This window comes from Phocoena sinus, chromosome 16 (assembly GCF_008692025.1).
Source record: "Phocoena sinus isolate mPhoSin1 chromosome 16, mPhoSin1.pri, whole genome shotgun sequence".
Classification (NCBI taxonomy): domain Eukaryota; kingdom Metazoa; phylum Chordata; class Mammalia; order Artiodactyla; family Phocoenidae; genus Phocoena; species Phocoena sinus.
Window position 1 is genome coordinate 57,550,249 of NC_045778.1, and position 25,087 is coordinate 57,575,335.

The window sequence follows — 25,087 nt, forward strand, 5'->3', positions numbered from 1 at the left end:
GTTTCATCACACTGGTAAATCACTGTTGTAGTTTGCTTTAGAAGAAGTCTTCTAATGCTTGTGTACCTGGGGGGATTTTTTTCTACCTTTTCCCCCCTATTTTTGTGGAGGTGCCTACATACATTTTTAGGATTTGACTTGTATACTGATATTTCCCCATTCATAACTGGGTGCGGGGAGTGCAAATCCAATTGAATATTTCTTTTCCCCATTTGTATTTAACTTTTAAATGCACTTAAATAAATAATTTTGTATTATCTACATGGTAACTTTATAAATATCAGTGGTATCAGAGAACTGTAACTACTCTATATATGTGAAGTGAGAAGTGGGAAAAATATATGCAGTTTCTATTCTGGGCTTTAAGGTTACATTTCAGAGAATCTCATATTTGCAAGAGCTATATATTCCAATATAGTTTTTCATTCATTTTTCATATAGCTGCCATGTTTGAGTGCCAACTGTGCCAGGTGCTGGAGAGAACAGCAATTTAAAAAATCAGTGTTTCTGATTTCATGAAACCCACATTCTATTATAGAGGAGATAGACAATAAACAGGTGTGTGTACGTTTATAGATATGTCAGATGGTAAATGGGAGAAGGGCATTCCAGGCAGAGAGAATAACAGGTGGGACAGACTGTGGGGCAGGAGCATTTGCTTCCAGTTGTTAGGAGCTCACTACTTGGATCCCAGTGATTTTTTTTTTTAAACAGTCCTAATTAAATCAAAATTTGCCTCCAAATGGTTTTTTAAGTAGTAGTACTAATTATCTTTTCTATAGCTTCCCACAGTATGCCTCATCTCTCTAACAGTCCTTCAGTTAAACAACTATCATGACCCTCATTACTCCCCACACTAAACTTTCTCAAGTCACTAAATATCCAGTCCCTTTACTGATCACCTTTCTGAATGACCTTTAGCTTGTCAGTTTCCCTCCTAAAGTGTTCCTCCTTCCCCCTAGTAAATGAATATATGCTCCAGATAAGGTCTTTCCTACCAGCAGTTTCCAGCAAGGCTCTTATGCATCTACCCCCGCCCCCACATATTTATGTTTATTGTGATTCAAAACTTCATTTGTTGTCACACCAGGACTTCATTATTCTCTAATTATGTAATATATCTTTTCTTAAACTTACAAGTAGGACTTTGCATTTATCTGTTTTCATCTTGTTGGTGAGGGCCCATCATTATAGCCTTTAAAACCCTAATGATGACATACAAGCATATCTTCATGTAAGCAGCTTTTTATACTCTTTATATTCTTTGAAAAGCAAACTAATAATCATTTGTTAAGTGCTTTTTCTGTGTAAGACACTTTGTCTCGTTTCTCCTTTTCAATTCCAAGTCCATTTTTCATGATGGAGAGACTTACCAACTTACAAGTTTTTTTTTTATAAAATATATTAGAATTCATTTTAATGCTATAGTCCTGATAATTTGAAATTTAATTGTAATGTAATTGAAATGTTTGCATCTTAATGATTTTATCATGTGTCTAAACGTAATTGACCAGAAAGACAATGTGAACAGAATATGTGCTGTTTTATAACTTTTTTTTTTCAGGTAACAATAAATTATTGAGTATTTTCATCTCAGTATAGACATGTTATCATTCTTTTTAATGGCTTTATATTGTATACTATATTGTAATAGTAATAGTATTCCTTTGTAGTGCTGTACCATGATTTATTTATTTAACCCAATCTCAATTGACAGACATTAGATTGTTTTATATGTATGTATGTATCTCTTTACATATTTATTTAGCTTCAGGTACTGTAATGCCCACCTTAAAATTCATCACCCCCCACAAAAAGATTCTTATGCAGAATTTGTCCTGTGTCCAACATGGCTTTGAATGGTGCTGCCCCTTGTGGCAGAGTGTAATGACTCAAACATCATAGCAAAGACATTTTTTCACATAGGTTGACTTGGAAATGACTCAAATTATATGCCTGATTGAAACCAGAGTTTGGGCTATTCACCCTTATATTTTAGATTTAAATTTATTATAATCATAATCCATGGTTTCACAACAAAAGAGAAATAGAAATACACCATGTTTTTCTCTATAAAACCACTTTAAAATAACTTTCAATATGTTATGATTTTTTTAATGTCTTTTAAACTTGAGATTTTGTTCCCAAAAAGTTGTCTTGTAAAATTACATTCATTATATGCTTCTGTATATAAATTCCTGTACGTTAAAAAGGCTGAGTAGGGCTTCCCTGGTGGCACAGTGGTTGAGAGTCTGCCTGCCGATGCAGGGGACACGGGTTCGTGCCCCGGTCTGGGAAGATCCTACATGCCGCGGAGCGGCTGGGCCTGTGAGCCATGGCCACTGAGCCTGCGCGTCTGGAGCCTGTGCTCGGCAACGTGAGAGGCCACAACAGTGAGAGGCCCGCGTACCGCAAAAAAAAAAAAGGCTGAGTAGATCAAAGTGTAAGGACAATGATTTTGCATAAATATTACCAAATGACTTTACAGTTTTTACCAAATTACACTCATACTGGACATACTCCCTCTTTCCTAGTACTCTTGTGAACACTGGGTATTATGAAAACTCTTAATCTTTACCAGTCTTGAAGTCAGCTGATGATATCATGTCATTTTTCTTTGCATTTCTTTGATTACTAGTGATACTGAATAGCTCTTAAAAATATACATTGGTCTATTAATTTGTATATTTGTATCTTTTCAAATATTTTTACTAGTTTGTGGTTTGATTTTTGCCTGTGATGTGATCAGTGTAGTAGCCTTCTCCTTTATGGTCTTTGGGTTTCATGGCATAATATGAACTAGAAAGGTATTTTTGATAGTTTTTAAAGTTATATTTATCTAATTGTAGATGAAAGTTGTAAAAAAAAAAAATCAGCATGTTAGAATGGAAAGGGCTCTGACTTACAAATCAGACCTGGATTTAAATTCCAACTCATGTATTATGTTGGGTGGAGTATGTTCATCTCTCTGAGCCTCTTTGCTCTTTCTTCTCTCTTAATACTCTATCATTTATCTACTTTGGCAGATGATGTCAGTTCATACAGACTGTATTGTGTCTGTGCAGATTTTAAGTACATTAATGGAAATAACAATAAGAAATGGTGAGTAGATAAATTTATTGAGATTAACAGTGTGAATTATTGGTTGCTTTGTACATGAACTCTTTCGTATTACTAAACAATTAGGATATTTGGACATATAGAATAAAAAATTGTTTTTGTAATATAAAGTCTTTAATAATGAAATGAAACTCCAATAAAAAATGAGTGCATTTTTCTAGTTGCATTGAGAAAAAGGGTATAAGATCTTACAAGTGGCATCCCTTACCTAATTTTTACCAAGACATAGCTTACTGTGCTGGATAAGTGGAAATAGTTGCAAGTTTATTTAGCCAATTAACTTTGATGGCTTTTTGGTGAGCAACAGTATTGTACTGATTATGCACTGAGAAGATTGAAAGTATCCACTGCAAAACTATGACACTTGCATTCTTACCTTTGAGATCCCTTATAATGAAACAAGCATTGTGATTTACCTTTTTCACTTGTTTTAAGGCTTGGGACTATATAGGCACTGAACATGGTAAAATCTTTGTGTTAGCAGTAGTTGGTTTTTTACTGTTGTTATTTTCCAGTCTTCTGAAAATGTTCCTCCTGAGTTACACCCTTTTATCCATCACTTGCAGATATTTTGTTCATAAATGTCATTTCCTTCACATTTATTTGAAAATCTGTAATTCCTATATGATCATTCTAAATAACTATATGGATATCATTACCAGCTGCCATTTCTATAAATTCATAGTAATAATCCATGTTTCATGTGCAGACTGTCATCTTGCAACTATGGGTTTGTGAACCCAGGATTTGGGATAAAATATTTTCTTCTGTTAACTAGATACCTTCAGTGATTCACCAGTTTGGCCTTGGATCCCATCATTGTCTGATATAGCTGCTGTGTTTTTCAATATGGGAATTGATTTTAAATCTTTGTTTCCTCTGGAGAATCTTCAGCCAGACTTTAATGAAGATGATCTAGTGTAAGTGTTCTTTTCATAATTAACTCCAAAAATTGTCTTTTAAACAATTTATATATAAACAGTTAATATTCATTTGATAAATTCAGTATTCATGCTTGATTTTTTTTAAAACTTAAAGTTGAAACGGATCTTGAATTAGATATATTCTTAACATCTAACTTAATCTAAATGCCATCAGCATGTTTAACAGGGAAAAAATGGGGACATTTTTTAAATTAAAAAAAATTTTTTTAAATAAGACCGCCTATTGTTATTTACCATTATTTTGGAGCTACTGGCCAAAACAATTAGACAAGAAAAAAAAAGAGATATAAAGATAGGAAATGAGTTCGTGAAAGATTCGTTATTTGCAGAAAAAGTGATTTAATGTATACATAGACGCCTAGGAATCAACTGAAAAGCTCTGGCAAACCAGTAAGAGAATTTGGTATGGATGCCAGGGTACAATGTTAATAAAGAGAAATTAGTAACCTTAAGGTATATGAACTGTAGCTAGTTAAAAGATACACTTCATTTGCAATAGTAAGAAAAATATATTAAATACCTTGGAATAAACTTAAATAGAAGTGTGTGTGTGTGTGTATGTGTGTAAACATTACTAAGAGACAAAAAAGACCAGATAGGAAAATTCAGCATCATAAATACATTAGAGCTACCCCTGAGGTAAACTGTGAACTTGATGAGATCCTAATAAGAAATGAAACTAACACAACATTGTAAATCAACTATACTCCAATAAAATTAAAATAAAATAAAGAAATGCCAGTCAGATTTTTGTGGGGACGAGGGGAGTTGGGACTCTACAAGTGATTCTAAAGCCATATAGAAAAAATACCCAGGAAAGTTTTGAGAAAGAAGAGTTATGAGGTGGGACTGACCTCAGCAGTTAATAACATGGGACAAATGCACGTATTCACAGGTCCATCAGTGGAACAAAATAAGTCCAGGGCCAACTCTACTTTATACGAGGATTTGACTTTGCAGCAAGTGGGTGCCCCGACCCCTGCATTGTTTAAGGGTCAAGTGTAGGGACTTCCCTCGTGGCACAGTGGTTGAGAATCGCCTGCCATTGCAGGGGACACGGGTTCGATCCCTGGTCTGGGCAGATCCCACATGCCACGGAGCAGCCAAGCCCGTGCACCACAACTACTGAGCCTGCACTCCTAGAGCCCGTGAGCCACAACTGCTGAGCCCGCATGTCAAAACTACTGAAGCCCACGCACCTAGAGCCCTTGCTCCGCAACAAAAAGAAGCCACCGCAGTGAGAAGCCCATGCACCGCAATGAGGACCCAACACAGCCAAAAATAAGTAAATACATATATACATACATACTAAAAAAAGGGTCAACTATATAAGAATGGAACTCTGGTCACAGACAAAGGCTTAATTTCAAATTAATAAAAAGATCAATAACCTATTAGAAAAATGGACAAAGGAAATAGGCAGAAAAAGAAAAATTAAAACAGTTCTTAAACTTTATGAGAATATTCTCATCTTCACTTTTTCAAAAAAAAAAAAGCAAATTTTTGTTACTTGGTATATCCAGAACCAAACTCTTCATCTCTCCGTTTCTTTCCACCCCATACAGGATCCCTCCTTGTTGCTCAGATGTAACCTGTATCTGAAAATATGTTGGATAGCAAATTTTCACATAAAGACTGTATTCCATCATCCATCCTATTCCATTTAAATAGGAAAAATAATGCTTTCTCAGACCATTCAAAAACCCCAAACATGACCAAAATACTCAAATACCTATATTTAGAAAGTTAAAATACTATTTTATTATTTAACATTTAATGAACTGAATAGTGTGTAGTGAATTTTTATGTTGTATGCAACAGATTTGTTTTCCTTTCTTCACTGTAGTGAACAGGTACTGTAGTGGAAATAGTGAAATAAAGATATATAATTATTTCATTAAGACATAATAAATGCAAATAATATTTAGCAAAATTGTTTTTTTGATTGATTATTTACCAACTGAAGAGTTGCCTCAGTCAGGTTTGGGAGCCGGGATATGGTGGCTATAAGTCACCACCATTGCTGTGTAGTGGTAGGCAACGATGAACACAGGTAAGCAAGAGTAAGCTGGTGAAGGAATCAGCGAAACATAATCAAATACCTGTTTAAACAACATGAGCACGAGAGAATTCTGTTGAGATATCACAACTGACTCTTCTCACTAGGTCTCACATGCAGCTTATCCATTTTTGCTGGTATATATGTGCATATTCACAGTAGCAAGTTGCTATCCAAATGGGAGGTTTGGAGTGAAAAATGTTTAAAGGTTGTTAGAGTAAATATTCAGGTGGGGAGAGTAAGATGTTAAAGGATACTAGGACAGTTCTTTTCTTTACCATTATTCTGCAGGAAATACAGACCTAGTCCTAACCTCTTTCTAGTCTGTATTCCATCAATTGTCACATCCCTGTGTTCCTCTTCCTCTACCTATCTCACAACTATTCTTTCCTTTCCGTTCCCGGTGTCAGTCTAACTCAGATCCTCGTTTCATGCCTAGCCTGGCAAAAATCTCCTTTTCCGTGGGGGCTTTCCACCTCCAAGTTATTTATTCCTTTCATTGTTAGAGGATTCCTTTTATGAAAGCTTTTTTCTCCACTATTAAACCTTTACACCTGTATTTGAGACTCTGCAGTTGACTCTGACCTGTTTTCTGTTTTGTTCACCCTGTTCTAACCAAATTGATTCTGTTGCTGTTCCTCCACATTAGCCATTGCTGCATGGGATCTTCCTCATGCTAGTCCCTCACCTCCATCCTCAGTGTCTGCTCACCAAAATTATCTGTCTCACTTGTTGAAGCACTGTTTATAAGAGTAGAATTACCAACATTACATATTGTTTACTATGTGCCAGACATGGTTCTGGGGGCTTAATATAGAGTACTTCATTTAATAGTCACTACAACTACTAGATAGTTTTTTCATTCCCATTTACAGGTGAGTGAGGCACAGAAAGATTAAGTAACTTGCCTGAGGTTGTATAGCTAGGAATGGACACAGGACTACTGAGCAGATATTTTAAAAAATAAAGTTCTTCCCATGTAGTTATAGGAGTATCTCTAAGACATATTAAGTGAAGAAAGAGAGGTGCACAACAGAGTGTATAGTATGCTACCATTTGTATTAAAACAGTGGGGAGTGTAGTCATATTTATTTATATGTATATAAAATGCCTGTGGGAGGAAGGACTAAAACTAGTAGTGATTGTCTGTGAGGAGGGGAAATGAGTGGCTGAAGGCCTAGACTGGGAGGACAATTCTCTTCAGCACACTGTGCCTTAATTTCTTTTAACTTTTTTTTTAACCATATGAAAGGGTTATTTATTCAAAGAAAAATAAAACAAGAAAATATTATCTATGTTTTGAAGGCAAATTCATGTGTCTCCTCTTCCATGAACCTTCACTGATTCCTCAACCAAAATTGGGGTGCTTAGAATTGTTTATATTGCTGTGGAAGTTTTGTTGGGCCACTTACGAGGCCTTTAAATATTATGAGTTCTTTGTAGTCAGAGCCACCTTCTACATAGCTCTCTGACACCAAGAGCAACAGAGAGAATGCCTCATAAAAAGTAGCTGTTAGGCCTTTCTCACCTTCTGAGATGGCCCCCACTCTGTCTGTGGAGTGTGTTTCTCTCTAAATAAATCCACTTCTTACCTTAAAAAAAAAAAAGTAGCTGTTCAAGGGAAAACTAATGCATAGAAATAGAAATCAAATTTCCCTGGAGTGGAGATAGCCGATTGACTCGGATCTGACATGAAGGGACTTTTGAGGTATTATAGAAATGTTCTGTTTCTTGATTTGGATGGTGGTTACACTAGTATACATATCATCAAAAATTTAAATGTGTGTATTCCTTTTATTGTATGTAAACTATACCTCAGTAAAACTTTTGTTGTTCAGTGCTTCTCACAGTTTTGTGCATAATTTCACATTGTTTTTATTCACTCTTCCATAGTTCTGAAGCACAGATGACACTGGGGGTGAAAGGAAGTGAAGATTCTTCTTGTAAGCCAATATTTTCATCTCTCCCTGAAACCAACGTTTTAAATGTGGTCAAGGTAGGAGAAAACTCTTTTTTGTAAGTCTAGCACAGAGCTGGAACCACTTAGTTTTTTGCTTAATGGTTTTAAAACAAAATCAGGGACTTCCTTGGTGGTCCAGTGGTTAAGACTCCACGCTCCCAATGCAGGGGGCCCAGGTTCGATCTTAGGGAATTGGATCCCCTCAGGACGCATTGAAGATCCCGCACGCAGCAACGAAGATCCCGTGTGCCACAACTAAGACCCAGCACAGCCAAATTAAAAAAAAAAAAAAAAAATTCACTGGTGTTTTACCATGGGATTTCTAGTCTCTGAAATTGCTTAGCAATAATCTTCATATTAAAGGTTGTTTTTGCTGTTTTATTTATTTATTTTTTGTTTTGTTTTTTGGCCGCACTGTGCGGCATGCGGGATCTTAGTTCCCTGCGTGGAGTCTTAACCACTGGACCACTAACCCTAACACAAACCAGGGAAGTCCCTTATTTTTGTTTTAATATTAGGAACGAAAGGGAACTTTGAATCAGAGTTATGTGATTAAAATAGTTCTAGGAATACCTTTACCAAGAAGCTTTTTGCTAGTAGTAGTTTTGAAACCAGTAATTTTTTAGAATTAGAATGTATGAAGAAAAAAATTGTAACTTACAGTATAACTAAGTGACCAAGAATTAATAACAGTGCTAAAACATTTTTAGTGGCTGAATCAAATCAATGATATTGAACTGTTAAGAAAATTTTGAAAATTAAAGATGGGGAAGAAGATACTTATCAAGTCAACTATTAACATGAGTATTTCTTGCCTTTTTCCTAGACAACTGATGTTTCAATTTCTATATAGTTCTCTTTTGCATTTTTTGTTAAAAAGTTTTTATAATGTAAACTCTTCAAGCAAAATATATCTCCTTAAGTTGTTTTGTCTCTGATATGTGTCAAAGTTTCTAGGCTTGTGTACATCTATACATCCGGAAGGTTACCAGGATTGTGAAATAATGTTACTGATTTTAATGTTGTTTAAAATGAGTCTGGAAAAACAACTGAAACAGATTCCTCTAGTAGACTTTCAAAGCCTCCTGATAAACCTGATGAAAAACATCAGAGATTGGAATACAAAGGTAACATTACTTAAAATTTTAATATTGTTTTTTGTATAGCATCACAATTTGAGTTTCATAGTGCATGCAGAATTGAAAGTTTGTAACCTCAGTTAAGGTGCTCAGCAGATGAAAAATAAACCGAAGAAACGACTGTCTGTGCTGGCACTGTATTTAAATTCATGAAACTGAATCTTTTCTAAAACTGCAGTTAATTCATTCCACAAAAAATGTGTTATGTTTACTGGGGATTTACTGTGGGCGAAGCATTAATGCAGGTGCTAGAGATAAAGCTGTGAAGAAGATAAAGCCCTTGCTCTCCCAGCACTTCTATTCTAGTCAAAGGGTTAGGTTATAAACAATGTAAATGTAGATTATAATATCATGTTAAGTTGTAATAAGTGCTACAAATTACAATAAAGCAGAACAAGGCAGCGATGCTCTACTATTTCATATGAGGCAGTTAAGGAAGCACTTTCTGAAGTGACCTTTGAACAGAGACCTAAATGAAATGATAGAGTGAATCATACATAACAGCAAGAAGTTGAGTTGAATTTCTGCAGCCATTGGTGGTAAACATGTATAGTTTTTGTTAGGTTTTTTTAAATTATATTTTTCAGCCTTTTTTGGTGGAAAATGTCAAACATGCAAAAGTAGAAAGAAGAGTTTAATGAACCCCTAAATACTTATCACCCAACTTCAACAATTATCAAGACATAATCAATCTTATCTCATCTCTTACCCTCATCCCATACTTCCCTTCCCTACTCAGGGATTATTTTGAAGCAGTTCTGTTAGACTTTAAATACTGGAATAGTTGACTCCTAAAATTCAAGAAATCCCAAGTCAGGAACATGTACTATCTTGTGCAACTCTCATTATATACCTTTGGAAACTGGTATGTGTACTTAGACTTTATTCTTCAAAGGGCTGTTTAAATACAGATAGATATGATGTAGCACAAAACACAAAAGCCAAATGAAATTCTGATAAATGTATCTATTCAGTCTATTCTAGAGTTTAAGATAAAACTGAATATGTGGGGGCTTCCCTGGTGGCGCAGTGGTTGGGAGTCCGCCTGCCGACGCAGGGGACACGGGTTCGTGCCCCGGTCCGGGAGGATCCCACATGCTGCGGAGCGGCTGGGCCCGTGAGCCATGGCCGCTGGACCTGCGCGTCCGGAGTCTGTGCTCCGCAACGGGAGAGGCCACAACAGTGAGAGGCCCACGTACCGCAAAAAAAAACCACTGAATATGTGTACTCCATGCTGTTTCTTAAAATGAATGCTCTTTTTATAATAATGCTTCATTAAGAAGGGATGTGGATGATCTGTTAGATATTTGATTCCACTGACCTATTTGAAAAATCTTGCTCACTGTTTGTTTTCAGGTACCTGAACTCTGTCTGGCCATAAATGAACTCTCCAGTCATCCCCACAACCTTCTGTGGTTGGTACAGCTGGTCCCTAACTGGACATCACGTGGAAGGTATTGAAAAGTGAGAATTAAACACTAAGAAAAATGTATGTTTACATTAATGAAATGCTTTTAGGTCCTTTATTTCCTTTAATCATTCCTTGAATGTTAAATCAGAGTCTTTTATTTCATTTCATATTCAGTTGTGGGAAAAGGCATTGACAGCCTGATTCTGATACTTAGATCAGTTTGTAATATTCTTGATGTTTAATTTTTAGCTTATCTGATAACTTAATATAGATGGCATATACGATGAAAATGAATCAGTTTGCTTTTTTTTTTTTTTTGGCTTTAGTAAAAAGAAATCCCAGGGCTTCCCTGGTGGCACAGTGGTTGAGAGTCTGCCTGCTGATGCAGGGGACGCAGGTTTGCGCCCCGGTCTGGGAAGATCTCACATGCCGCGGAGCGGCTGGGCCCGTGAGCCATGGCCGCTGAGCCTGCGCGTCCGGAGCCTCCTGTGCTCCGCAAAAAAAAAAAAGAAATCCCAGCAGTAAAATAGATTTTCTAACAGTAAATCATCAGGGTCAAAGATAAAGGCTCTTAATGGTTTTCCTGAGCTTCAGGCAACTTTAACTTTGTGTACAAATATTTTACATGAAAATTTTACTGTTCTAGTATAGCTTTTATATTCTTGTATAGCCTTCTTTTGAAACATTAGCTATGTTTCGAATTAGAAGAACTTCTTTTTGCAAACTTCATTTGCTTCTTAAGCAGTATTCATTAAACACATTCTAAATACTTTAAAATTCTAATTCCAGGCAACTGAGACAGTGCCTCAGCCTAGTGATTATTTCAAAGCTTTTGGATGAGAAACATGAAGATATCCCTAATGCGAATAATCTGCAGGTATAAATAACATTTTTGTTTTCTTTTAATAAATGGGAGAGCTAGTGACGTGTAGAGAAAATTGATGGATCCTACGTCAAAAGTACTGAGGTTATGCGCTTCCCTGGTGGCGCAGTGGTTGAGAGTCCACCTGCCGATGCAGGGGATGTGGGTTCGTGCCCTGGTCCAGGTAGATCCCACATGCCGCGGAGCGGCTGGGCCCGTGAGCCGTGGCTGCTGAGCCTGCGCATCCGGAGCCTGTGCTCCGCAACGGGAGAGGCCACAACAGTGAGAGGCCCGCATACCGCAAAAAAAAAAAAAAAAATAGATCCTAACTCAGGCATAATACTATTCATGTAATCTTTAGCATGGTACTTAACTAATGAGACCCAGTTTCTTTATGTGTGAAATAGAGACAGTATCACACCCTCTACCACATAGGATGGTTGTGGACAATTAGATGAATTAATGTATAAAAAGTACTGGGAAAGGGCTTCCCTGGTGGCACAGTGGTTAAGAATCTGCCTGCCAATGCAAGGGACACAGGTTTGAGCCCTGGTCCAGGAAGATCCCACATGCCACGGAGCAACTAAGCCTGTGCGCCACGACTACTGAGTCTGTGTGCCGCAACTACTGAAGCCCGCACACCTAGAGCCCATGCTTTGCAACAAGAGAAGCCACTGCAATGAGAAGCCCACGCACTACAACGAAGAGTAGCCCCTGCTTGCCACAATTAGAGAAAGCCTACGCGCAGCAACGAAGACCCAATGCAGCCAAAAATAAATTAAAAAAAAAAAAGTACTGGGAAAATCGTAATGTGCTATATAAATATGACATTATTTAATTAGTTCACCTTGTCAATGTTAGTAATTTTATCACAAGATTAGAAATTGTAGAACTATTAAACATTAATTTCATCTTGTACCTATTTTAATATTAAAGTCTTTAAATTATAGAGCTTAAATGTGGTTTCCCAGTAGTGAATATATCATGTATGAGTGTGTATGTGAGTGTGTATAAACATGTCCTATAGAAACCCCACTCTGAGAAGTCCTGAAGGCTTTTTACAAGCATAATATTCATAGTTGAATCTGAAAACTCAACACAGAACCTGATCTAGATGTGGTGTTCTTGTTTGAACTGCAGTTCAGTACAAGATAATCCGTTAGGTCCTACAGATTAAGAAAAAAAAAATGAATAAGATAGAGACTCTGACCTTGAAAATATAATGTAGTGGTCAAAGCAGAATTAAGCAACCATTGTGGTACAGTGTAGCAAGAACTGTGATGGAAGTATGCACAAGGTGCTGTGGGACAGAGAGATTGAAAGGATAGCTGGTTTCTACATTAGTAGAGTTGATGTAGATTTCATTTTTGGGTGTCCACACCTGAGCCACGAGGTTGATTAGCAAATAGCTCTCAGTCCTTTCAGTGATATTTACTGCCATCAAGAGAGAATTCTTGGACTTCCCTGGTGGCATAGTGGTTAAGAATCCGCCTACCAATGCAGGGGACACGGGTTCAGGCCCTGGTCCGGGAAGATCCCACATGCCGCGGAGCAGCTAAGCCCGTGCTTCACAACTACTGAAGCCCGTGTGCTTAGAGCCTGTTCTCCGCAACAAGAGAAGCCACCTCAATAAGAAGCCCCACACACTGCAACGAAGAGTTGCCCCGACTCACCGCAACTAGAGAAAAGCCCGTGTGCAGCGACAAAGACCCAACGCAGCCATAAATAAATAAATAAATAAATTTATTTTTAAAAAGAATTCTTTTCAGAATTCAATAATGCTACTCACAGGGAGGAAGATTCAACTCTGCTGCCTTTCAAATAATTTCTCAAAGAAAGTCCTCCCTTTGACCTCTATTGTAATGCCATTTGGTCTCCTCAAGTTTTCATCCTCAATTACAAGTACTAAATCTTTAATATCCCTTTTAGGGAATTCCCTGGTGGTCCAGTGGTTAGGACTTAGCACTTTCACTGTTGGGGCCTGGGTTCAATCCCTGAACGAAGAAATAAGATCCTGCAAGCTGCATGGCACAGCCATAAAAATAAAATAAGATCCCTTTAAAGCAATTGGGGACTTTTCTTACTCTCATTTTATTGCAGTGAAGTTTAATAGTACAGAAAAGTCACATGACCTTGGTGGGTCAATTGGGGACTTTTAAGTTAAGTGAATATCACTGGACTATAAGAAGCTAAAGGGGCAAAATTAGAGAAGGCAAAAATTATTCAGTGTTTCCTCTTTCTTTTGATAGATATCAGTCTTGCATCGCTATCTTGTGCAAATGAAGCCTTCAGATTTGTTGAAGAAAATGGTCTTGAAGAAAAGGGCTGAACAACCAAATGGCACTATTGATGATAGTCTTCATTTGGAACTTGAAAAGCAGGTATCCATGGCTAGATCATCTCAAAAGATGATCTTAACCATGGACGTTTCTGGATTTAGAGACTAGATAACATTCTAGCAAACACAATTACATAGTGAATGATATTTTTGTTTATTGCTGTCATGAAATTGTTCAGTTGACTTGAGGATTGAGGTAAAAGGATGGTTGTTGGTAATTTAATACTGGGAGTATTCTTTGTAGCCCTTTACTAGGGCAGTCGTGAGGTGGTAAAAGGAATGCACTTGAGTTAGAAATCAGAAACCTGGTATAAATGCTTGGCTTTTCCTTACTAACCAGCTCAGTTAACTTGAGCAAATCCTTAATCCTTCCTAGGCAGCTTTCCTAATGTATAAACTGGGATGACATGTATTCTAGCTAATTCATGGGTGTTAATTTTATTCATTTCTCTACCAGGCATATTACCTGACCTACATTCTTCTTCATTTAGTCGGTGAAGTTAGTTGTTCTCACTCTTTTTCTTCTGGACAACGGGTAGGTATTTTTTAGTGTTTTTTGTTTTTAATAAGTGTCACTATTGATGGAATAAATGAACATTCTTTATATAGGAGAAAACTTAATAACTTTTATCAAGTTACCTTTGGATTCACTATAGAAATCCGAGTGTACGCTGGAAAGAGAGAAGTAATAGTAACCTTGCAGCCATGTCACTGACAAAAATTATTTGTCTACACATGTTAGTTCTGTTTACTGGAGTGGGACTTAACTGTGATAACTTGGCAGTAGTGTAATACATTAATAAGATATCAAGATCACCAAATACCAAATGGGCTAGCTCTTAGCTGGTTTCTTCCCATCTCTGCTCCCACTCCACTTCCTTTTTATTTAGAAATAATGTTTGCCTTCAAAATTAAACTGATGGTAAGTCAGGCTACCTCAGATATGCATTTCTAAATTATCTCACCATGTTAAGATTTTCATTTTGAATTATTTTATTCTTCCTATCCTATCATGTTGCATACTCCTGGGGAAAGTTCTTGTTTAATTCTTCATGTTTCACACCTTAGGTAATCCAACCCCTGTTTAAAACTTTGTATCTCCTTAGGCATGATCAGAAGGACACAAGACTGGTTCATGTCTTTTTATAAACACTGCTGTACATAGAACTATTGTTTGCTCTCCTGATTGGAACCTAACATAGTCATCTATCTGTTCTTATATATGGTCTTTACATTTTTAAATTATTTTTTTCTGATTAGAAAAAATCAATGATTATTGCTTTAAAATTCAGTTATTATAAAACCATATAAGGTAGAAAGTGAAAGACTTTATAATCCAGTGCCCTCCTATAAATTTCTCCATAATTTATGCATATACTAACATAATTATTTTTTAATGAGGTCATGTTATTCATATTATTTGCAACTTGTCTTTCTTTTTCCCCCACTGTAAATTACTGGCACGTCTATCTAATAACTGTAGTATTTCAAAACATTTATTGATGAACATTCCTTTCTGTGTGATTACACACAGTGCTAACACGAACCTTTGGAAGCATTTCTGTAGGGTAAATTCCTAGAAGTAGAAATGCTAGATCAGAGGTTATAAATTTTTCAAATTTTAATTATTTAGAAATGGTTGTTATCACATTTCCCTCCCAAAAAATGTTCATTTACATTCTCACCTTAGTATATTCAACCATAGTATATATATATGAGTGTGACTGTTTTGGACTATACACTTCTAAAACTTAAGGCACTTAATTTTTCAAGGAACTACCACTAAACCTCCTTTTGTTCATAGAGAAAAAAATAGGTTAGCTGTTACTTGAATATTTCATTAGAGAATGTGTTAATGGAAAGACTCTTAAATTTCTAGGCACTACTTCACAGTCTGAATTCTAGGGTTAATTTTCATTAATGTGCCTTAATACATAGCAAAACAACCTTTATTTTTGTGTATATTTTATGCATTAACTAGCAATAAACTATAACAGTCTTATTGTTGTGGCAGTTAGTACTTTTTACTGATATGACTGCTATTATGTTGGATAGTTAATATCAGAAATTGCTAAGGTAGATTTTTTAAAATGATTGTTAGCTGTCCTAGCTACATGATCTTTTCTTTGTTAATTTGTAATGCTTCAGAGTTGTTTTCATCCCTTGCATTTGTTTTACACAGAAACACTTTGTGCACCTCTGTGGGGCTTTAGAAAAGCATGTTAAGTGTGATATTAGGGAAGATGCAAGACTGTTTTATAGAACTAAGGTAAGTGTGTGTTTTTCTTATTGTTAGCTTTTTGTTTGTTTAACCTTGGTTTCGTTAATACTTGAGTAATACGTATAAGCCTCTCTTTAAGAAGGAACATATAAGATTAGAAATATGACTTTCTCCTTTAATAACAAATTAACTTCTACTAAGTACTTCTAGCTAGATTGAAAGTAAAGCAGGGGGGGAATCTCAAAGCAAATACATTTTAAGACAAGCTGAATATATGAGTATGGAGTTAGGAAAGCAACTTCGGTATTATTAAAACAATTTGACGATTTTTCCTGAAACATAACAGGATTTTCTGGAAACTTTTTCTTCTAAGGATTTTTTTAATTCTAAATCATCTTTTAGCTTTTGTAGTGTAGAGCCGATCCATTCTTGCCATTTGTGTTTGGATAGTCATTGAATGTGAGGTTTCAGCTGTGTAACTTTATATTTTACATTAATTAGCTGTAAAGATTAGATATTTCAACAATTCCCATTTAGATTTAGTATCTGTATTTATTTTAATAGATTTAAGTTAAATACAAAAATGAGCAACTAATGAAATTGTATCAGATTGCAGATTTTCAAATACATGTAGGGGATAGCTCTTTGCCTTAGAGTGGAAACTGTAGTTTCAGAAGCACATTCTTTTGAACATTAACTAGAGTTACTGGCCCATAGAACTTGGTGGTAGTGGCTACTGCTGACAGACATGCTAAGGAGGACCACCCAAGGTTTTTGTTTCTTAAAGCCAAGAGGCTGGGCATAGACTGGTGCCAGGGCTCCTCTTACTTAGAGCAGAGAATGACACAGAGGTCTGTGGCAGTTGCTTTCAGGGGATGGTCCTGCTGAAATAGATGAATTGCATGCCTCTCCACAAGCCTCTGGTAGAAAAAGGTGGTGCTTGTTTTAGAGAAACTGAATCTGCTGAACTCTAAATGGAGAAAAAAGCAGACCTTGAAATAACTTAAAGCAACTATAAAATTCCTGGCCTGTTTAAAACACTTTGTTGGGACTTCCCAGGCAGTCTAGCGGTTAAGACTCTGTGCATCCACTGCGGAGGGCGTGGGTGCGATCCCTGGTCAGGGAACTAAGATCCCACATGCTGTGTGGCACGACCAAATAAATAAATTAATTTAATTAAATAAAACATTTTGTCAAGCAATTATGTCCAGGAACTAACTGAGAATCTCTAATATGGTAGGAGTTTCACACAGAGACTTGCTAAACCTCCAAATACAGGAATAGATCAGGTATTTAAAGAGGATTCATAGGGGCTTCCCTGGTGGCACAGTAGTTGAGAGTCCGCCTGCTGATGCAGGGGACACGGGTTCGTGCCCCGGTCCGGGAAGATCCCACGTGCCGCGGAGTGGCTAGGCCCGTGAGCCATGGCCACTGAGCCTGCGCGTCCGGAGCCTGTGCTCTGCAACGAGAGAGGCCACAACAGTGAGAGGCCCGCGTACTGCTAAAAAAAAAAAAAAGAAGAGGATTCATAGTGTAGTCTACCTTTGAACAACACGGATTTGAGTACTGATTCTGTCCAAACCATTTCAGCTTCCTGCCCTTGGGTAAGTCATTTATCACTTTCTTTGTTTTTGAGGCAGAGAGCCGTATGATTTTCTGCTGTGCGGGGTCTTGGCACCACTAACCCCCGCGTTGTTCGAGAGTCCACTGTACTTTGCAAAAACCTAGAGAGGCTTAACATTGAATTTTGGATCTTGTAATAGTGTGAAAAGGAACAGATGACAACCCTTTTTTTGTGGCCTTGAGTCTTTCAAGTAGAACTTGGAAGGCAGGGAACAGCCAAAGCTTTGGGTCCTGTAACAAAGGCCACTCTTCAGCTTCCCTTTGTGGGTGTTCAAAAGACAGCAAGTTGAAGATATGTGTCTTGAAGGCAGGGAGTATGTTTTTCTGGATGATCGTTAGTAACTAATGGGAAAGTGGAGTCCTAAGCATTCAGTATTTTGGATATGGTGATGAAGGAAGGTCTTAGTAATCACTATGACTTGAAAGCCCCTCCAGAAGTTGAGGAGTTTATTCTCTCTTTCTTAACAGAAACCACATTGAGTTGTTGGGTGTGGGTCTGTCACAGCTATCAGGTCTTTTGTATCAAGCATTAAATTGTTTTGCTCTGATCCCTTTTCCCCTTCTTGATATTTTTAAGGTAAAAGACTTGGTTGCCAGGATACATGGAAAATGGCAGGAAATAATCCAGAACTGTCGACCTACTCAGGTGTCGTTTTATTAAACAGTTTCATTTATTCTCAGTAGTTTTGCTAAATGTTATTTCTTCATACTGTTCAAAAAAAAGCATGACAGAGCACTTGCTTCTAGGTATCCTAAAATGAACTGAAAACCCCAGTATATTTTATGTATGTTTTTAAATTTTTGTTTGCTCTTATATTCATTAATTTATTTCCAAAGGTGTTTGACCCCACTTTAAAATGTTACACTGCATCAAATGGAGGTTATTTCTCGTGAAGTATTTTTCTTAATATCTTTATTAAGATAAAATTCACATATCATTCATTTCATCCAAAGTGTACAGTATTTTTTAGTACATGCACAGAGTTGTGCAGTCATCACCACAATCTAACTTTAGAACATTTTTGTCACTCCAAAAAGAGATCACATATCTATTAGCAGTCACTTCTCATTCCCAACCACCTGCACTCCCGTCCCCACTCCACGCCCTAGGCAACCACTAATCCACTTTCTGTCTGTATAGAGTTGCCTGTTTTTTATATTTCGTACAAATGGAATCATATATGATGTTGTCTTTTATGACTGGCTTCTTTTATGTAACATAATGTTAAGTTAATCCATATTGTAGCATGTTGTATGTCCTTTCTATTGCCAAATAATATTTCATTATGGATATACCACATTTTATATATCTACTTATTAAATGGACATCTGAGTTGTTTCCACTTCCTGGCTGTTATGAGTAATGCTTCCATGAATATTTGTGTATAGGTTTTGGTGTAAATGTATGATTTCAAATGAAAACATTTTGGGCATATACCTGGGAGTGGGATTGTTGGATCATATAGTAATTCTGTGTTAAATGTTTTGAGGAACTGCCAGACTGTTTTCCAAAGTGGCTTCACTGTTTTACATTCCCACCAGAATGTGTGAGGTTTCTGATTTCTCCACATTCTTGCCAACACTTGTTATTATCTGTCTTTTTGATATAGTCATAGTAGGGGGTTGGACATGGAATGTCATTGTGATTTTAATTTGCATTTCCCTAATAACTAATGATGTTGAGCATCTTTTTATGTGTTTATTGGCCATTCATATAGCTTCTTTGAAGAAATGTCTGTTCAAATCCTTTGCCCATTTAAAAATTTTCTAATTGTAAGAATTTTCCATGTGTTCTAAATATAAGTCCCTCATTAGGTATATAATTTGCATGTATTTTCTCCCATCCTGTATGTTGTCTTTTATTGTTTTGATGATATTATTTGTAGAACAGAAGTTTTTCGTTATGATGAAGTTTGGTTTTATCTTTTTTTTTCTTTTGTCACTTAGGGTTTTGGTGTTATATCTAAGGAGACTTTCCTTAAGAGGAGCATTGTTTAAACACCTGATATTAAGTTTGCCATCCTGCTTATTTACAAACCAACTAATATGGGATTGTCGAAAATGCTTCTCAAATTTTATTTATTTATTTTTAATTTGGCCATGCCATGTGGCTTGTGAGATCTTAGTTCCCAGACCAGAGATTGAACCTGTGCCCTCAGCAGTGAAAGCACAGAGGCCTAACTGCTGGACTGCCAGGGAATTCCCTGTTTCTCAAATTTTAATGTACATAGGCTTCAATAAGGAACTTGTTGAAATACAGATTGTGATTTAATAGATCTGGAGTGTAGCCTGAGATATTCTGCATTCCTAACAGGTTCTCAGACTGATGCCAATGCTGCTGATCCGGGGACCATACTTTCATTAGATAGGGCCTAGAAGTTGCTTATATTTTATATAAAAGTAGTAGGAACACTGAAGATTAGTTAAGAAAAGCAGTCTCACTGTGTTATGACGCTTTGACTCTTTTGCTGTTGGTGTTCTTCATAAGATAGAGAAGTCTTTGAGAAATCTTAAGTTAACATTTTCTTGTTCTTGTTTTAGTTTTTAATCTCAGTAGACTTTTTTTTAGGCCTGCCATTTTTGTTGATGTAACATTAAAACAGAAAAGAATTTAATACCAAAACTTTATATTAATCAGCTTAACAGGGACTTCCCTGGTGGTCCAGTGGTTAAGACTCCACACTCCCAATGCAGGGGCTCTGGGTTTGATCCCTGGTCAGGGAACTAGATCCCGCATGCCGCAACTAAAAAAGATCCCACATGCCGCAACTAAGACCTGGCACTGCCAAATAAATAAATATTTTAAAAATCAGCTTAACTTTTTACTTAATCTTTTTAAATATGTCGCTCCACATGTGTGTGTTACTGAGGAAAACATCTTGTACTTATTTATACTTTAAAAAAATTTTTAGACTATAAAATGTGAAACTTGAATCTGATTTACTGTAAATTTTCAGAGCAATTTATAATATCAAAACTTTATTACTTTCATTATCAAAGCACATTGTCTGATGATTAGTGGTTTTATAAGGATTAATTCATAATCTGATTTTCCTTTATTCTGTTTTTTCCCCCTTCCCTTTTCTAGGGGCAGCTTCATGACTTCTGGGTACCAGATTCTTAACAGGAGTTGCAGCAGCAAAATTATGAACCAAGAGAAATTCAATAAGAGTCTTTCCTAAAGGAGTAGAAAGTAGTACAGAACCCAGTGGAAGGCCAAGAAAATGTTCAGCAAATATGCTACTTGAATATCTAGTATGAAGCTGGTAATGAAGAAATTGCCATTTCTGAAGCAGATACGAAATGCGATCCGCTTAAAAAGGCAATCAGCCTTTTAAAAGAGCAGAATCCCATAACAAGAGGGGAGGGGTGGAAGCAGCTGATAGTTGCATGTCTAACCTTCCCCTGTTAACTCTTGTTAAATTGTAAGCCAGTTATCTTTTTTGTTTGTTTGGATTGTATTTGCGGCACTTGGATAATCACAGAAAGGATGGAAGAAAGGGTTTGGATGAACTTGAGGAGATGGACATGGAAACCAAGATCAAGTTCCAGTTTGGTTTAATTTTCCATCTTGGTTATTTTACGACTCAAAGGGAACACTTAGAACTGAGTTTACTAATAGAAGGGATAAATCTCTTCTGTTACTCCTGTAAACCACTGGCGGGTTTTAATCCATGCATTTTTCTTGGCTATTCAAGATTATAAATCTGTTGGGTTTTTAAAATACATCGAAACAAACAGTTGAGAAACAGAAGTTTGGTATATTGTCAGATCCCCTTAAGGGGAAGAGTTTAAGCTATAAAATAGTGGCTCTGTTTTTATTCCAAAACATACATATGCAGTTTGTTTTGGATTTTCTTTAAGTGCATATATATATATATATTTTTTTTTAATACTGGTTAAATTTTAGAATCTTGGCTAAATCTTAGAATTCTGGCCCTTTGTAGCCATATTACAGAAGTCTATATTGTAAAAGCTTAAAGATCTGGACAAGTTTCCAAAAACCTTACTTTCATGAGTATATAACCTTGGCAGAGACCTGAATGGCATTTATTCTTTGGTACACTACGCACGCGTGTGTATTTGTGTGCGCATGTGTGCTTGTATTTTAAATTTGTTGCACTTGAAAACCACAGCTGCTCTAAATTCTTAAACACTGGAAAGCCATCCTTTGGTTTAAATGGTGGAGGCTTAGTAGAAGTGCACATGCTGGTCTTAGCCTAAGGGCCTTTTGAAGCCTTTGGTAGTAATAGCCTCTTACTAGCTAACTGAAAAATCCTTTTGTTGACTCTCCCTTTTAGGAGGGTTTGTTTCTTGAAAGATAATGCCAGCTTTGTTTTCCTTTCTTTCAATATTGACTTGGATGACACTGCTCTCCTGAGCACTCTGCTTCCTCCAATTGTGGGGGAAGGATGATGGAGGAGAAGGGAATTGGGCTTGACGTTTAAATGGGTTTGAGAGGGGAGAAAATAAATTTTGAAAACTAGCTTTCTACCTCTAAATTGAGGCTTAGGAGTAAAAACCATTTTATCTTAAATTTATCATTTAAAATAGTATCAGTAACTTTTGAGCCCATGTCAAGCATTGAGCAGTTAGAGATTTTATAGGGAAGACTAAGTTAATCCAGTTCCCAAGAACCCAGGCTGAATAAGGCTTCAAGAGTCAGACCAACAAGTTTTATTCTGTATTGAGTTTACTGGTAAGAATATTATTATCTTGATACTACCTCTCAAGGGTATTGTTAGAAAATGCCACTTATGGTTAATGAGATAGATACAAAGAGTTATATTGACAGAAGCTTGAAACTCTGGCATCTATCTGCCCAACAATGGGGGCTTTCACTCTCTGTAATTTAATACTTTGTAGATACATTATTTGTGTGTAATTTTATAAGTGTCCATATTTTTCTCATTTTGCATTGTGTAAAGTGTACAATATCTCAAAGTATAAAATACTGCTTATATTGCTTGTAATTACAGCATGTAAATATTTTCTAATTGTGTACATTGACAGGGGGACAAGTGGGTTATTCAGGTTTTTTTTTTTTGAGTGACCCTTTTGTATTGCAGTTTCAACAGATAACTGCCCATCAAATTTAAAACCACTTTGATACATTTTATTTAGCAGTTCCAATAAGAAAAGTCTCTATTTTTAATTGTCTTTCTCCATTAGAGAAAAATACTTCATCTGTCCCTTTAAAATCAATGGCCAAACATCAGTTAGGACCCATGTATTTATGACTTTGGTAGGTGTCTTTAGTCTCCAGGTCATATTCCAGCCAGTATTTGCATTGGGGTTCTCAAAAATTTTTGTGAGTCTCTTTAGCACAATTAGCCCATGGTTTTTCTCCCAAATTAAGTATTATCCTTTTCCCTCTGAGTCCCCATGCTTTGTCTCCCTCCTGCTGCTGTTGCCCAGTGAATGGGACGGTAGTGGGGGAGAATATGTTCATTGCACAGAGAATGTCAGGCCACTTTTTTGGACTTGGCAAACAAAGCTTGCACTGAGTGGTGGTGTGTTTGGCAATATTACTGTGCCAAAAATCACCTTGTCTAATTTTCTGGATATGTATGTCAAACTTATTACCCTTATTGCAAGCTGAAAAATAAGGTACTTGTGTTTATGCTTCTGTGTGTAACTGTTTGCCTTTTCTAAACTGCTTTTCTTGTTATCCTAAAATATAATTCTGTTGGGTATATCACGTTAAATGAAGAGGCTTTCCATGCACAAAATGCATCTATGTAGCAGTGAAGTAACAGCATTTGTACATTTTCTGTCTATCTCCTGAGGGCAGTGGTGCCTTTGTCACCTTTTAGAAGGCTGGCATTTTGTTTTTGTTTTGAAGTACAAGTAATATCTTGCTTTGGACTTCACAAAAATCTCCCCAGATGTAAAAGAAAATGGTGTGTTGTCATCCAGGCTCAGTTGGAGCATTTGTATTTTTATTTCTGTCAAAACAAGTATAGTTGGTGGGGACTGGCCAGTAATAATGTGTGGAGTCTTTAAACCAAGAGTAGTTTTCAAATTTAAAAAAAACAAAAATTTAAGAGGTGACCCATTAACAAGTGACTGAGTTGGAGAATTAGGGGAGGACTGTTCTGGTTTGTCTCTAAGGAGACAAGTTAGGGTACAGGTGGCTTGGGCATATAGAGCATGATCTGCAGTTATTTCTTATTCATTAATAGTGTTGGTGCACCTCCTTATCTGTGTGTTTGTTTTCCCCGGCCAATCCTATCAGTCAGTTAATCCACCAGCTTTTATGAAGTTTACAAGTAAATGCAGATTTTCTTTCCTCTTTTTTTTTTTTTAATTTTATACTATTTACATCTTGTTTTAAGTCCTATGAATGTGTGTGTCTGTTATTAAAATGGCTTTTTCTTCATTTTGGACATGTGTTTAGTAATATTTGTTTGGGAGTGGGGATGGTTAAGTATCTGGAATGTCCTGATTCTTCCCCTGCCCCACCTAGGTTGTTTTTTTTGTTTGTTTTTGTGGGTTTTTTTTTTTTGCAGTATGCAGGCCTCTCACTGTTGTGGCCTCTCACGTTGCCGAGCACAGGCTCCAGACGCGCAGGCTCAGTGGCCATGGCTCACGGGCCCAGCCGCTCCGCGGCATGTGCGATCTTCCCGGACTGGGGCACGAACCCGTGTCCCCTGCATCGGCAGGCGGACTCTCAACCACTGGGCCACCAGGGAAGCTCTAGTTTTTAAACTGATTTCTTCCTTTCTTCCTCTTGCATTGGATTCTCCAGTCAGATTTTTAGCTTGATGTTTCCTGTTTCTGGAATACATAAAGCCATAGTTGTACATAGTTCACTTTTATATAACCCAATTAATAATTTGCTGCATCCTTTGCAGTCAGGAATTTGGTAATCTCATGTTTAGATTACCTCATTCACTATGTCCATTCAACAACTGATAAGTACCTACTGCATGCTAAGCACTCTTTTTAGGATTTGGTGGTAAACAACACAAACAGAGCTCTCATGAATCTTACTTTCTGAAATCCAGGTGAAAATATTTTCTGTTATTAGGCAAAGGGGACTGGAAAAGAATTCCCTTGGCCTGGCTCCCTTGTTGTAGAGCTCAGGGCAAAGAAAGGGGAAGCCATACAGTACAGAGGCAGAGCTGCAACCTGCCAGGCAGATACAGCTCTGGATATGCCACCTGAGAGGAGACATAGGTTGAGACCTCCTCACAGGAGAAACTGTTCTTAGGAGCTCAAAGAAGGGCTAGGCATGGTTGCCAGAGGCTTGAGTTCCAGAACCATGCCAGTATTTCTTTCTCCCTTCTGACAGGCTGGTTAGGAGGAGACCAACCCGCCTGTGAGCACTTTTCTCCAGACGTGGGATGGAGCGGTAGGGAGCAACAGCCTAGGCAAAGCAGAGAAATTGCCTTAAGTACTTACTGG

At 37.0% G+C, this 25,087-nt stretch overlaps 1 protein-coding gene across 2 annotated transcripts in view; it reads left to right on the top strand.

Moving 5' to 3' along the window:
* Window positions 1–24,063, top strand: part of SLF2 (SMC5-SMC6 complex localization factor 2) — a 42,175-nt gene extending 18,112 nt beyond the window's left edge. For both annotated transcript variants that reach the window (XM_032608471.1, XM_032608473.1), the window contains exons 10-20: window positions 3,027–3,102; window positions 3,899–4,040; window positions 8,017–8,119; window positions 9,034–9,210; window positions 10,579–10,676; window positions 11,423–11,510; window positions 13,745–13,876; window positions 14,291–14,368; window positions 16,016–16,102; window positions 18,255–18,323; window positions 20,766–24,063. In XM_032608471.1, the coding sequence (XP_032464362.1) occupies window positions 3,027–3,102; window positions 3,899–4,040; window positions 8,017–8,119; window positions 9,034–9,210; window positions 10,579–10,676; window positions 11,423–11,510; window positions 13,745–13,876; window positions 14,291–14,368; window positions 16,016–16,102; window positions 18,255–18,323; window positions 20,766–20,801 (1,086 nt within the window). In that variant the 3' untranslated portion in view covers window positions 20,802–24,063. The remainder of the gene's footprint in view (window positions 1–3,026; window positions 3,103–3,898; window positions 4,041–8,016; window positions 8,120–9,033; window positions 9,211–10,578; window positions 10,677–11,422; window positions 11,511–13,744; window positions 13,877–14,290; window positions 14,369–16,015; window positions 16,103–18,254; window positions 18,324–20,765) is intronic.
* Window positions 24,064–25,087: the final 1,024 nt, after the last annotated feature.